General features: G+C 43.5%; 1 protein-coding gene across 2 annotated transcripts in view; it reads left to right on the top strand.

Moving 5' to 3' along the window:
• The window catches only part of TBCD (tubulin folding cofactor D), a 122,765-nt gene that overhangs the window by 101,397 nt on the left and 6,236 nt on the right, over positions 1-15,132 (top strand). For both annotated transcript variants that reach the window (XM_034067411.1, XM_031044813.2), the window contains 5 exons: positions 5,790-5,911; positions 7,048-7,125; positions 12,025-12,114; positions 12,890-12,977; positions 14,858-14,967. In XM_034067411.1, coding sequence (XP_033923302.1) covers positions 5,790-5,911; positions 7,048-7,125; positions 12,025-12,114; positions 12,890-12,977; positions 14,858-14,967 — 488 coding nt within the window. The remainder of the gene's footprint in view (positions 1-5,789; positions 5,912-7,047; positions 7,126-12,024; positions 12,115-12,889; positions 12,978-14,857; positions 14,968-15,132) is intronic.

Below are 15,132 nucleotides of genomic sequence, written 5' to 3'. Positions count from 1 at the left end.
TTTTAAGTGAGGTGAATGCCTTGATGTTTTCATTTGTAACCTGATGTGAGGTGTTAACTGTCAGTTGTCAATATGTATTAACAGTATGTCCAGGGTTTTTCATTTTGATACACTTTGTACCAGTGAGATGCCAGAACTTACATTACAAAGAAATGTCATTCAAATATCTGAATCCTCTGAGCTTTGCAATCTCTGTTTCATTCTTCTGTGCATGAACACTGTCTCTATCACTAGTTTGGTAGTCTGTCACACTGCCAAAATCTTCCAGACTTTCTTATAAATTTACTGTATCCTTCTGTCCTTATATTACAACTTGTGTTGCTGGTTTCAGAATTCTTAGTTTCCAGGCATTTGGCTTCTCACTTTTTTGTTGTTTGGTGTAGCCAAAGATGTAACATATGTGAAAACAGCTATTGGGGTAAGGGCACGGTTCAATATGACACTACAGACAAGTAACAGAATATTCTGTCAGTGAAAGCTTTAAATCACCATGGTCCTTTAACAGGAGGTCATGAATGAGCACCCCAACAGTGTTTAAGAGTGTTTCTAATTAAGAATACTGTCTCTCATTTAAAAAAGCTGGTAGAAGAGTGGTAAGTGTCAGGGAAACAGCGTTTTTGTGGAGAGAGAACAGCTCCTGCTGGGTTCACAGAAGGAAGGAGGTAATCATTTCAAGCTTGTCTCCCATGGCTTCCACTTTTCAGTCTTACAATGAACTGTTGAGAATATGCCTGAATGATGGGTTTTGCCTGGTGCCATGGGTTCTTTGTGATCAAGAGATGTCCATATGCCTTTGGGTTTAGTGTGGCTGGGAATTTGGTGTCTGCATTTAAAACAATTTGGAGAATTTTAATGTTTCTAAAAAGGGAACTAATTATATAGCTCCAGCTATTTTAAACCTTTGCAAGCATGTGCTTATTGGTTTGTGACCATAATTATCGGATAGACAGTGTAACTCTTAACAGATTTTTTTAATAGCAGGCATCTACAAGAAATTCAGCTTTTAATCAAACACAATTATAGGAGGCTCCACCAAAGCCAAAGTTATTTGTGTAAGTATAAAAAGGGAGGAAGGTTGTGCAGAAACGGACGTTCTGATTGCTAACAAGGGCAGAGGAAAATCCTTACTCAACAGTTTAATATCTTTTAGTGTTTTCTCAAAGTTGTGGTTGTGCTTGGTTTTGAAAAGTGTGACCAGTCCCGTTACTCCCAGCTCCCTTCCCTGTTACTGGCTGCCAGGGTACGTGAGGGAAACCTTCTGTCCTGGTTCCAAAACACGAGTTTGAAATGTTAACTTTCTATGACCCTGCGTTTTTCTTTAACGTTAAAGGCTTGTTCCGGTTAAATAGTCTCAGGGGCTTCGTCTTTCGAAAGAAGATGACCTCATCCTCTTTTGAGCCAGATAGGAGTGCAAGGGAGGCTCAAAGTATAGGATATTTGCACTTGGGATTATCCAGTGTGCGGTGAATTGCATTTAATATTTAAAAGTGATATATAAATTAGAACTGATGTGTATTAGAATGACTTGCATTTCAGGCTGTACTATCAAAGTCTGTAGTGTTCTTTGCTAAATATCCAGGGACTGATTTAAAATATTACTAGAAATTTTTAAGATCTGTTGTATTATATCCATATGAAAGAAGTGGATTTTTTAAGTCTCCAATATGGGAAAGTGATTATTGAGATATGTGTTCTTGCAGTAACCTGGGTGTGTTCTTGTGATCTCTCTATCACTTACAAAATGTATACATGCATCCACACATGGACATAGAAGAGTCTTGTATACCGCAAGATAATCTGAGTTCAAATGTCTTTAAGTCATCTCATGGAATTAGTAGGAGAAAAGCTCCATTGTAATCCAGCGGTCAGTGGCTATTTTTCCATAGTTAAAATTGCTCTGCAGTATATTTAGCAAGAGTAGTTCTTTGTTCTGCTTTTTAAAGAGATTTTCTGACATGAGCTGTGTGGGGTATCTCAGAAACACTTTGGTGGCAGCATGGTTGCCGAAAGAATTGCAGCTCCAGCATTTGAAGTAATCTGGAAAAACAGAAGATGTCATTCCCTCTGGGGTTTGGCATTCTGCTGCATCGCCCTGGTTCAAAGGGCACTTTCTCTGTGTAAAAGAATCTTCTAATTATATATGTGGCCCACAGTGATGCAGATTTCTTATGGCTGCATAAAACCCCCTCTCAGTATATGGAGATCAGAACAAGACAATGGGGTTCTTTCTCCAGTTCCCAAACCCTGGAGTTTCAGGGTCAGGATATAATTTTGATATAATTTCATTATTGTTGAACATTGCATTACATTTGGAACTCTGTTAAAGCACAGAATGTCCTGGGAGTTCCCCTCACCCCAGAGAGTGAAAATTACATTTTAAAATGTTACAGAAATTTTAAGTAAATCCTTTTTTTTTTTTTCTTACAAAAAAAGCAGCAACCAGTGTTGAAAATTGGAGATTTTCTCCCAGGCCAGTACCAGGGTTCCAAGATGGGATTATGATATTCCTCCTTCTCATAAAATATCACTTGTCTGGAGCCTCAGAGTTGCTGGCCTCCAAAGATTTGATTTATTAAAAGGAGCATTGCAAGTACAACAATGGAGACATGGTTTCACTTGTGCTGAAACTTCAGTGAGATGCAGTTGTTCCTGAAGTGACTGGGAAAACAGGCTACTGCCACTGCAGGGCTGTAAATTTGTCAGGATTAGAAATGATCCAAAGCCAGCGTTATTTATTGAGCGTAACATGGTTTCATCTGCACGTGTTACAGGAATGTTCTGATGCTGTCGGTGGGCCTTGCTCTGCTGAAATGCTTTTATGAAAACTGGAGCCTTTAGCAATTAGCTGCACATCTGATTTTGTCCTGGCTCTCCCAGTAGTTACTCACTTGACTTCCATTTGTGGTGCATTACATGCAGCAGACTGAATTTTGTTGTGATACCTGGGCTCCAAGAAGATTGGCTTGATGGAAGGCGTAGAACCACTGGGGTTGTGTCCTTAGGACTTGAATTTTCTCATCAGATGAATGGTCCCTTTGAACACTGTTTGCCTTATCGTGTGTTCCCTATCACTGGAGTATCTACTGTTAGCTTGAATGATGAGAGAGTCAAGCCTTGGCAAACCCTCCTTTTACTGGGTTTAATAAGAACAAGGTCATTCTTAGGCCTCCTCTTAAATTGTTATCCAAAGTTGTCCCATTTCCAACCCATTAACCTCCTAATTTCCTTTCCCAGTCCTTGTGGAACCCCAGGGAAAGGTAAATGTCACACATTTGATGTAGTGTGAATTCTGTGTTCTGCACAGATGAGGAAGAAATTTGGAAATGCTCTTCTCTGCAAATACTCCTGAGCACTTGAGGATACAGCTCAGATAATTGTCCTCAGGTTATCTGGGAAATGAAGTGTTCTGAGGAGAACATGTGGGTTTAACCTGTTCATCTCATGGCATCTTATGTTGGAATTCCTTCCAGTGAAGTTCATATGGTCTATGCTGACTATTTGGAAAACATTCTATGTTCCAGTCTCCCAAGCAGTTGTGCGATGGTTTATCCACACCTTTCAGTTTAATTACTACCTAATGAAGAAATGCTGTCTTCATCATACAGTTTTTCTGATTATCATGCTACTCCCTCTTGGTTTAGCCCAGCATTGGAGTCTCCTACGTGCAGTTACGCTTGCCCTTTCCTTTCATGCCCATTCTTGCCTTTTCAGTCATTGGAATCTGCAGGAAAAGCATTGAGCTTTTTCCAGAAAATGATGTGAGATCCATAGGGAAGTTTAAAAGACAAATGGAGAAAATTACCTGGGTAACCTCTTTCTTCCTGAGACTTGACTTGGATGGAACCTTTCTTCTGCTTATGATTGATCTCTGCTAGTGTAAGGCAGTGGTCTTGAATGCACAGATTGTTTTAAAAGGCAGAGTACAGGAATAAATCAGGTTTCAGATTTTCAGGAAATCTTTCTTTTTTACCATTGTATTTCCTTTGAAGACCTTTCAGTGTTAAGGTGCCAGTTTATACTCAGCATACAAAGTACCAACGTTAGTTTTGGCATATGAAGAACCTCACTCAGTTCAATCCAGGACTTCAGGTTAGCACACCTGGCTTCTGTAAATGTTTTAAAGACTTTTTACTGAGAGTTGGCTATCATTTTGCAATGCAGAATAACTGAATCATTCCTTTACATTGCTTTACCTCCTTAAAGAAGTATTTCTGCTTCTGCATTGCCCAGGCTGTGTCACTATAGAACAAGTTGTTAAAATCACTGACTCTGCTGGGTTGTGTACAGATAGGCTGAGACTTTTGGAAACTACTTCAGGGCTTTGATTCAGGGCTAAAACATTTCTTGTTCTGTTGTGCTGATGCAGCCAGAACTGTTACTGATACAAAAGGGAGGTAAAATCTTTAAATAAAGGTTGTTCTCTCTTGTTTTCAGGCAGACAGACACTTGTTACATTGCTCATACCAATCTAACACTGTTTTTCTTGGTAAAAGTCAATCTTCTGAGGGAGCTGATTGCACTTTTGAATGAGCTATCAAAATGATAGTATGAGCTTCAGAAAGGCAATCTCCACTGACGGAGCAGGCTTGCTTACTGCTTACAGCCCCCTCTTGACTCAACAGAGAATGGTTTAACACTTGGGACCAAAACTGGAAGAAGTCTGTGCTTCGAAACTGATCTGCCCCACCTGCCCTTCCCACAGCCCCCTTCATTTAAGCCAGTTTCTTATGGGAAAGACTTGACCAAGCCTTAGGAGGATGGATAATCCTTCACATTGGAGTCGAGAAAATGCAGAAATCTGATTATGTTTATCCTTGATACAGCATTTTTCCTTTCAGGGATAGTTCTTGTAACAAAAAATACACCCAAATTCTTATTCTCATCCTCAAGGGAAGTGAACTAATATTTTAAAAGATGAGCCTGGAAACTAAAATTCCACCTCTCCCAGAAATGGCAAACCTTAGCATTAGTAGTGATGTTTGTGTAGTCATTGTCCTGCAGCTCAAGGGTGTACTGTAAGCCTCTTGGACCATGGATCCTGCTTTAATCGGTGGATCCCACTGGAAATGGGGGTCCTGTGGAGGTCTCCTGCTCTCCTGCAGCTCCAGGAGAGGGGAGGCCCCTGGCTGGTGCCTGTGGGACCGTGGTTCCTGCAGAGCTGGGCTCATCGCTGCAGGGAGGTGCTGAGCCAAGGCTGGACCCTGCCATGTTTGTGGGGTGGTGTTACCCAGAGGGATGCTTCCAGCTGAGCATTGGGCACAGGCATTAAAACCCTCTCCATCTTTCTGAAGCAGCTGATGAACATTACAAAGTTAAACCAAGAGTCATTACTTCTGAGTTGGTTTTCATTTCTAACTTGACTAGTGGTTGGTGTGGCCTGTACAAAGTGCCCAAGAGCTTGTCTGCAGTGTTCAGTTGTTTAATAAATATTACCTCTTGAACTTCTTGTGTACTCTTTCACAGCCATAACAATATTACTGTTTGCAGTAAAGGAGGATAATCACAGCGGTCTGGGGATGTTTTCTTTTGAGAGAAAAATAACCCTTTAATGTGGTCTCTTTTCCTGCAATGGCAAAACGTAAAAAAAAGGAAAACCCTTCCTTGAGAAGGGATTAATGAAAGTGAAATAGCCACATTCCTGTCAGATATAGTTACTGAATGTATGTACTTGTCTGCTGTTGGAAGTGTGTGTTCCAGTGCTGGTCTGCACCTCCGGTAGAGAGGGACAAGCATAACTGTACAGTAGGGTTTGTTCCCTGTACCCGCATCTGAGGTTCCTTCTCTTGCAGCTCAGATACTCTGCCCAGAGCCTTTTTGACTACATGAAGAAAATCCAGAATGATTCCAGCGCTTTGGAGAGTTTTTGTGAAACGCTGCTCAAGGTCTTTGAGGACAACCTGCGGAATGACCGGTAATGGTTCCTTGTGCTGTTCATTTCTAACAGCAGGGCAGTTTGAAATCAGATGTATGGCAAGTCTTTTACTATGCCTAGATGAAACATGCCTGAGCCTTGTTAAATGTGCTTTACTCCATCAGTTTGGTACAGTGGTACCTCTGGTAAAAACTATAGCAAAGGAGTGATGTAGAGTATTTTGCATTTATTATGATAAACACCAGGTTTTATATAATGTAATATTGGGGTTATATATTGCTGCACACTTTTCAGTGTAGTCCAGTCTGCGTTTCCTTTAGGTTGAGTTCTTTCACAAATACTTGAAGTATCATTTTCTTGTAAAGGTTTTTTTTTAAAGGTGACTTACTCAGCAAAATGAGATTAATTTCTTTAAGCCTCTCTTATCCAATATAGGACAAGGGGTAACAGGTTCAAACTGAAACAGGGGAAGTTTAGATTGGATATAAGGAAGAAGTTCTTTACTGTTAGGGTGGTGAGGCACTGGAATTGGTTGTCCAAGGAAGCTGTGAATGCTCCACCCTGTCTGTGCTCAGGGCCAGGTTGGACAGAGCCTTGGGTGCTATGGTTTAGTGTGGGGTGTCCCTGCCCATGGCAGGGGGTTGGAACTGGATGATCTTAAGGTCCTTTCCAACCCAAACTATTCTGTGATTCCCTACTGTGAAAAAACACCACAATTATTAACAGGATTTTCAGATCTATTCTGCTTCTATTCTCATTTGTTGAAACAGAAAACACGACCACAGTTAATGCAGCTGACACATTGTGTGTCGGTTCATTTGGTAATTGCCCACTCTAACTGCTGATATGTTTTGTGCAATGTGTTGTTTAGAGCCTAGAAAATAAATCACTGTTTTCTACTACTGTGAATTGTGTTTTCAGGACCCTGCAAGTTGAAACCAGGCATGTTGTAAATCAGGTGTTTTCCTTCTGGCTCTAACAGCATGTCCCCCTCTCAGCCAAGGAGGGTGGTTTAGCCAACACAGAACTCCCCAAGCAACCTTCCCGTGTCTAAATTAGGGTTCTAATTTAAATATGTGTAGGTAGATAGGAAGTTTCTTTGCTTCTCATTAAACCACTGTATATATGTATGCCAGGAAGTGTATTTACATTGTTAAATGATCTTCTTTCATCAGGGTGTCTGTACCTCTCCTGACAATGCTGGACCAAATGCTGGCGAATGGCTGTTTTGACACCTTTACCATGCAAGAGAAGTAAGTTGCTGGAAGTCTTTTCTGTGTGTTTTCCACCATGCATCAGGCCTCTTAAATCTTACAGTGCTGCTGAACTGCTCTAGATGCGGGTCCGTGGGACACCAGGGATGAGTGTACATGGCTCTGGTGATTTAATTTTTTGCAGATGTTTCAGAGGAGAATGATTTTAATTCCAGTAATAGTTAAGATACATTCCACAGCCCCTGCCAGGCAGCAGTGGGGCACATGTAGTGGTGTTTGCAGAATTGTACAGTGTAAATCCTACAAGCACTTGTACTGGTTTTGGAGTCTGTTGATTCAAGAATTGCAGGCAGCAAATAGATCTGAAAAGCCTTGTGAATCTAAAGGTTTTGAGTCTGCATTTAGATAGTCTCTTTTAATTGAGTGAGAGTTTAAGATTAGTCAGATACTCACAAATAGAATGAATTGTTCTTGTTCAGTTTGGTGATCATGCCGGAGATCTGGGACTTCCACAAGGCTCCAGCCTTCCCTGGGGGGGAGAATGATAGATTATGGGTGGAAATCCCACGAAGAGTCTGTCTCCCACATCATGGGGCACTGGACAGAAAGCATGTGGTAGCATCAGTGTGTTTGCTGTGCCAGTGAGACTCAAACTCAGTCTTGTGGTGCCATTGTAAAGCTTTATGGGAAAGACCTGAAATAAAACCTAGGAGGGAGAAGAGGGGGTAAGATTTTGAAGGTGATCCAAGCATATTTTTTGGTAAAAAGGCCACCTGCTGCTCTATAATGTGTGCTTTATGGTTAAGTAGTAATAAGAAGGATGAGGTGTTTTTAAAAGCAGTCTTACTGCTGGTGAGCAGCTTTCCTGTTGCCTCTATTCTGCTGTAAACTTCTTGTCACATAGCAAATGAAAAACGTGTTGGAGAACCTGGGAATGAAAGATCGGCATTCCTTGAGGTGTTTGTTTCCATTTCATTGCCTTCCCTCATTTTTTACTACAGTGGCCTGAGTGGAGTTTCAGCAAGGGATAGTATGCACCATCCTGGACCTTTCTTCCTAATAAAACATTAGCAGTCTAGAGCAGGTAATATCCTACACTGCTTAATTTAAGCAGGATTGGAGCAACCTGGTCTAGTGGAAGGTGTCCCTGCTTATTGTAGGGGGTTGGAACTAAAAGAGCTATAAAGGTCCCATCCACCTCAGACCGTTCTGTGATTCTGTGACTAACAGGTTTTGGCTGGATTAGTTTGACACTCGTTCAGAGCTCGCTGCTCCAGTTAAAGCAGATTGCCACTTGGTGTCACTCCTGCCCTGCAGAGATGTGACCTGCGGGGCGTTTTCCTGCCTCTTCCATCTCCCAGCTCCTCAAGTTCAGGATATGCAGTTTGACATCTCTGGCATGGTTCTGTAGGTGGATTTCAGCGCTGCTGGAGCTCTCTGCAGGGCTGGTGTCTTGTGATCTTAGTGCAGGAGGGTGAGTGAACCCCTGGGTGTTTCTCCTCAGTTGTCATATGTTGAGTGCTCATGTTTAGGTTTGATGTGTGGTGCGTGGGTCATTTCTCTGCCAGAGTCCTGCTGAACCTGCCAGCGGGGAAGTGAAGTGCAGGGTAAATACCTGCCCTGTGGGGTTTGAAATGAATCAGCTTCAGAATCACTGGGGTAATCACAAGTCTCTCAGAAGCAGCTTCTCTTTGTTGTGCTTGGCTTAGTTTTGAGTCTGCAGTATGGAAAGCTAAGCTCTTCCTGCCATTTTTAAGGCTGTTACTTCCTGTTCATCTTAAGTTGGCTTAAACCTGTGTGTCCAGCATGGGAGTCTCCCCCTCTTGTGAATTGGCAGGAATGGTTTGTATTGCTACGTGATGAATGGCATTAGGGAACTGTTCCAGGTTAAAAATACCCTGTAAAACTCAGCTTGAGGTCGTTCCTCGATCTGTTCTGCTGTGTGCTCACAAATGGTGCCAGAATAAGGTGGGAAGCAGTGGGAGGGAAGGGAGGGAAACCATTTTTCTTGGCAGCAGGGCAGGTATCCACTGGCACAAAGTGGCTGTGAAACTGCAGCATCATTCACCTCCTGCTTCCCCCCTGCCCCTTGTGCCCTCCTGCCCAAACAGGGCTGTAGAGCTCAGCTGAGATGAGATTTCTTCTCTGAGGTGGCATGACCCAAACCCTGCCCTTTTCACCTCAAGGTACATGGTGAATATACTGAGCTGTATTCATAATTACATAGGGATTGTGAAATGGTCAGAGAGTGGAAGCCACCTGCAAAACTGGCACTGGGTGATAGTTTTCTTTACAGCTGCTGTAGCTGCAGAGAGATTAGTAGGTCCTGAGGAGCTATGGTAAGATAGGTGTGACACAGAGCACCAGGGGAATGGCAGGTCAGGATCTAATGCTTTCTGGAGTAATAAGCATTGAGGCTGATTCTTCTGTGTATGTATGAAGCATCCATGCATTGTGTATATATCACATTTTTCTGGTGCTGTTCCAATCTTTCAGAATGGTCTGTGTCCCACTGACTGAAGATTTCTATGTACTGCTATGCATTACGCATTGTGTGTGCTCCCTATGAGGGTGCTGAGGTGCTGGCTCAGGGTGCCCAGAGAAGCTGTGGCTGCCCCATCCCTGGCAGTGTTCAAGGCCAGGTTGGACCCAGGGCTTGGAGCAGCTGCTCCAGTGGAAGGTGTCCCTGCCCATGGCAGGGGTTGGAGCTGGAGGAGCTTTAAGGTCCCTTCCAACCCAAACCCATCTGGATTATGTGATTTCTCTCTTTACTGAACGTGGACTTCTTTAGAGCAGTTCTGCTGCTCTTCCATTAGACACCCACCAGCAGAGCCTGGCAGAGGCTGTTGGGTTTCCTGGCCACCCCGGGTGGTGTCAGCCAAGCAGCTGAAGCTCTGCTCACCTTCAGAGGGAAAAAGCCCTCACCTTGCTGCAGCCCTGCATGTGCCCAGTTCACATCATGTGAAGGCTTTAGGCTGATCCCTTCTCCCCAGATGCCGACTGTTCCTGCTGGCGCTGTGCCCACACAGGAGAAGGAATTTTCTCAATTTCCTTTCAAGAGGCCAAGCTGTTTGAGCCATCTGAGATCACACATAGGTTAGGTTTGGTTATTGCAAATGTGAAATTGGCAAACGACAGAAAGTGCATCTGTTGTAAGCACTGAATGCAGCACGTGAGGTTATGTGTATTAAATTTATTCCAGATGCTTTTGTTGAAATTGGTCTCTTTGTTGCTGCACTTCCCAGCGATATCGCTGTTGTTCAACCAGGTTAAATCTCACCTAATTCACTACATTGCTGTTGTTCTGTGCTGAAAGCCAGGCATGTGCTGCGGGTATTGTGAGTAGCCATCTATACAATGTCTTTGTGTAACTGGGGGTGGGAAGAGGAGAAATTTCACTAAGGTAAGAAAGAGAACACATTCATTCTCTTGGTATGAGGTGAGCAGGTCCCTGATGCACACAGACAAACTGAGATGTGGGCACACACACACAGACTCATTCATGCAGGTGTCTGTCATCCTCATCACACATCTCCCCTGTGTATGCGTCCAGTGCTTGTCACACTCCACAGAATGTGGAAGCGGGGCTGACAGGACCATGGGCAGTGCATGGTGAGGAACCTGCTCTTCCAGCATCTGACAGAGGTGTTTTAAATCAGCCTTCAAAGAGGGTTTGGTCCTGGAAGCCTCTCTCGGCTCTGATCATTCCTTATGAAGCCCCAGTATCAACACTGAAGCCTTGGTAATTTAATATACTTTTTCAGTGGGGTTTCTGGACAATATTTATGGCTGTAGACAGTGTTCTTTAGCTTAGTGAGTCCATGGTTTGGTGCTCAGGGGGCTTTTAACCAAGTCAATCTTTGCAGCATTTTGGTTTTTGTTTCAAGCAATTAAAAAGCAGCAGTTCTTGTTAGGGAAGCTGTATGTAAAAGGTGCATTAAGGTCACAAAACATGTTGTCATTCCTATAAACAGCTTGTTTTAAATGTTTCTTTTTTCCCTCAGATTATGCTGCACACCTCTCTGGAGAACTTCTCCTCCACAGCTTTGAATCACAGTAGCAGCAAATGGATGTTACTATTTTTGCTTTCTGCTTTCCATGCACAATACAGAGAGGTTTCCAAAATACGCAGCCTCGAAGTTAATCATGCTGCTAGACAAATAGGAAACAGTTCCTTTTGCATCTGTGGCACTTCAGCTTTGAGTGTAGCAAGTAAAAGATTAAACCATTTGAACTGAAATGAAAGCAATATTCCCTCCTTACGTCTCTTTAATAGCTCCTTGGAATATCCTAACAATGCTTGTGTTTGTATGAGTGGCTGGGAAAAAGCTGTGGGAATCACCTTTCCCAGGCGGTGTGGAAAGAGCAAAGAATTTGCTCAATGTATTTAAAGATGGCTTCGTGGTTGGATACCTAACAGGGGTGCAAGCCCTGTGTTTAATCGCGTTGTCTGGCATCACCGAAGGAATTCAGGCAGTGAAATGGTCGAGTGTTTAAGAACAGCATTTATCGCCTTGTAGGTAAAGTTTGGTGGAAGCCCTTAGGGAGAGCACCACAGTGACACACAGACTAAATAACCTCTGTTTGGCTATGTCTTGTAATTCCTGACATGGTATTCCTGATCCTACCACGCTCTGGTTCAGACACAAGCCATGGCTAGCCAGGTATCCTGGATCCACTGGGTGGGTTTGGGTAAATGGAGTTCAGTCCTCAGCATACAGGTTGTAGCAATGGAAATAGGGCAATAATTAATGCTAATCCCTTCCCTGTTAAAACCCAAAAGCACCCAGTGAAGTGGTAGCCAGACTTGCCTGTGGCTCTACCAAAAGCCAGCCTGATGCTGTGCTCTTGTGGAGGAAGCACTCCCTGCTCTGCACAGTCCTTCCTCACCTTTCAATGTTAATTTGGCACCTTTATATTCTGCTTTCCCATTTTCAGCCATCCCTTTCCAGTGAAGCTGTTTACCCTTTGTAAAGAAGAGATCAAGAGATCCAAAGACATCCGGAAGCTTCGCTCCAGCATAGGAGTGTGAGTTGATCAACTAAAGTAATCTTTGCTCTGCTTATAAGAAGTGAAGAGAGTTTAAATTACCAGATAGGAGAGCTGGATCTATTTAATGTAAAATGTAAATGCAAAAAGCCCACAAATACACATGATAGAGGTTGTGAGAGCTTCCTGTACTTGTGGGTGGTTGGGGTGAAAACATACGAAGGATCTGATAGAATTTAACTACTTTTAAACTGTTGCTGATATTCTTAAAGCTCCAGTGAACTGTGTGCTTTTTGTATGTGCAGAGCTCCACTGGAAAGCACATACAGTTGCCTAGATCTTGTCTGTGCTCCAGAATCTGCAAAGTAACTGCTGCGTATCCTGGGTTTGGCTGGGGTAGAGTTTAAGGGGTTTTGTTAAGAAATTGGGGTTAAACACATCTGGCTCCAGGGTAAAAGCCCTCGGTCCAGGTAGCAGAGGAGGCAGCACCAGGGTTCACTGGGAGACTTCTCCACTGGCAAAGCCTGCCCTGTGCTTCGGTGTTGACGTGCAGCTGGTTCACGTGCAGGTCCCAGCACACCCTCAGTGCTGCCCGTCAGCAGTCAAACCATGTTTGCACCTGGCACAGCAAGCGGCACCTCAGGAGCCCAGCACAGGTACCTCAGTGTTTGCTTTCCCACAGCACTTGGAACTGAGATTTCCTGGGCACTGCAGAGCATCCCATCCCTTTGCTCAGATACACCTCTTCCTTCTCACCCACAAAATGCACTTCTGCAGGTCCAGCTCAATCTGTTTTCTTCCCTGTGTTTTCTAGGTTTTGTGGCCTGATTCAGTTTCAAGGAGACATGAGAGAGAAAGTTTTCTTTCAGTTGTTTCTCCTCCTTTGCCATCCATTTCCTGTAGTAAGTACTGAAGACACTGCCTATGTCAACTGTGTTGTTTAAAATACTCCACACATTAACAGTAATCTGCATTAAAGCAGCATTCTTTGTAATGGGTATTAGTATAGAATAGGTTTTATTTCTCAAGGCTCTGCTATCTGCACTGCTGCCACCTGAAAGAGGCTACTGGATATTTGCAGCACATACATCCTGCTTTTCCACCTCTGAGGAAAATAAGAAGCAATTTAGGTGCCTAAGTCATTTGTTTCTTCTGCACAGCACCCAGCACAGTGAAGATCTGTTTTCCATTTAGAGCTTGAGGGTTCCAATCAGATACATCGCTGCTAGCTTTGTGGTATTTGTGACAGTTCTGGTTCAAGAAAAAGGTATTTATTTGTTGTGTTTGTCAGGTGTGATGAGGGCTTGTGCAATGCAGGCAAGTTTATCAGGGGGTTACCTTTTGATGTAACTAACTGCAACAGGGCACAAAACTCAGTTCCAGGTATGTACAAGAGAAAGATCATCCAGGGGATAATAATATGTTAGCTGATTTGATTAATACTTTTGTTGCCTTAGCAAAGTTTGTGGGGTTTGGGTTGGTTTTCAGCATATAAAACCCAGGAGCCCTAACTTGCAGCTGCTGTGATGCCAGACACATCCAACAGCTCTGTGTGGCCCTGGTGGTCTGTGCAAGGCATCACCTGGGGCCACTGATGTATGTTCCTGTGAGTAGGTAAGACTTGCACCTCTGATGTTATGGGCAGCCATGGAGCTGCATCGACAGTCGAGTGCTATAAGAGAAACAAAGGCTGTTGGAGGTAATGGCAACCCATGAGGTCCTGCAGTGGTTGGAGAACACCCTGAAGAGCCTGGTGTCCGGCCAATGCAAACCAGCACTGTTTATTCTAACCCCGATTACTTTTGCCAGTTACTTTTTAAGGTTAAAATCAGGTGGTGCTCAGCAAAGGTTGGTCTGCAGATTTTTACTGCAGCCGTTCCCATGTTGTGTGTACTGGCTGCAGGAAGAATCCTTTGCAGGAAGGGCACAATGTAAGAACTGAAGAGAGATCGTTTCCATTTCATGTTTCATTGGTATTTTATATCATAAATATGTTTTGCTTTTACAGATGGGTCAATTTAATTGTACTCCAGATATAAGCCTGGAGTTACTAAACCTCTTTTGTCTTCCTTTGCTTGGCATCAGGCTTCCCTGGAAAAAAAACAACAGCATTAGGTTTTGCTGCACTTCTGCTGTCTTCCATTTAGCATCCTGCCACACACTGTGCTTCAGAACCAGCCCAGTGCAGTGCTCACCGCTTCCAGACCCACAGTGTAAATGTTCAGGTCAACTCAACATCCATCCCCCAGCAGGTTTTTAGTTTTGCTGACTCTTACAGTCTCTGGGCTGGGAAGTCTGTTTTGTGAGCCTGCAGCAGCCCAGGCCAGAGCCAGACTTTGCCTCAAGCAAAGAAATGGTCCAGCTCATAGAATGAGTTTAAAACTCATCTATTCCAACTCCCCCACAATGAGCAAGGACCCCTTCAACAAGCTCAGGTTGCTAAGAGCCCCATCCAGTCTGGCTCTCAGGGATGGGTCAGTCTCCAACATTTGGATTCATTCCCTGCGAGGGACAGAGCTGTAACCTGAATCTGAAACACTGGAAAAGGGGAGTGAAAATACACTGTTTAGTAGCATGAATTTCCTGGAGGTGCAAAAGCAAACTCCCTTCCTGCACCGGATCCTTGTCAGAGGCAGGAATGGACAGACTAGTTCTGAGTGTGACCAAGTGCTCACCATAAGCTGCTGTCCCTGTGATGAGGAGCCAGTCCCAGCAGTGGCATTGGGCTCTGCCACACATAGCTGTGCAGCCTTCAGTGACCTTCCTCTACTTCTTCCCATAGATACGGAAAACAACAGCCAGCCAAGTGTACGAGATGCTGATAACCTACAGTGATGTGCTGGATCCTGCCATCATGGATTCGGTTCTGACCATACTCAGTGATACCAACTGGTAAGTGCATTTGTTGCCAGATAGTGATAAGAACTGATAATTTTTGTACTAAGAAGTTATACAGAAGTTGGATGCCTTTGAAACCTGAAAGAAATTATACCTGCTTTTAAGCTATTTATTGCTTTTAGGCCAAAAACCCACATTGCTGAAAAGGATTCTTTTGTT

The sequence above is a fragment of the Melopsittacus undulatus genome, chromosome 11 (genome assembly GCF_012275295.1).
Source record: "Melopsittacus undulatus isolate bMelUnd1 chromosome 11, bMelUnd1.mat.Z, whole genome shotgun sequence".
NCBI lineage: Eukaryota > Metazoa > Chordata > Aves > Psittaciformes > Psittaculidae > Melopsittacus > Melopsittacus undulatus.
This window is presented reverse-complemented; position numbering and strand designations above follow the sequence as displayed.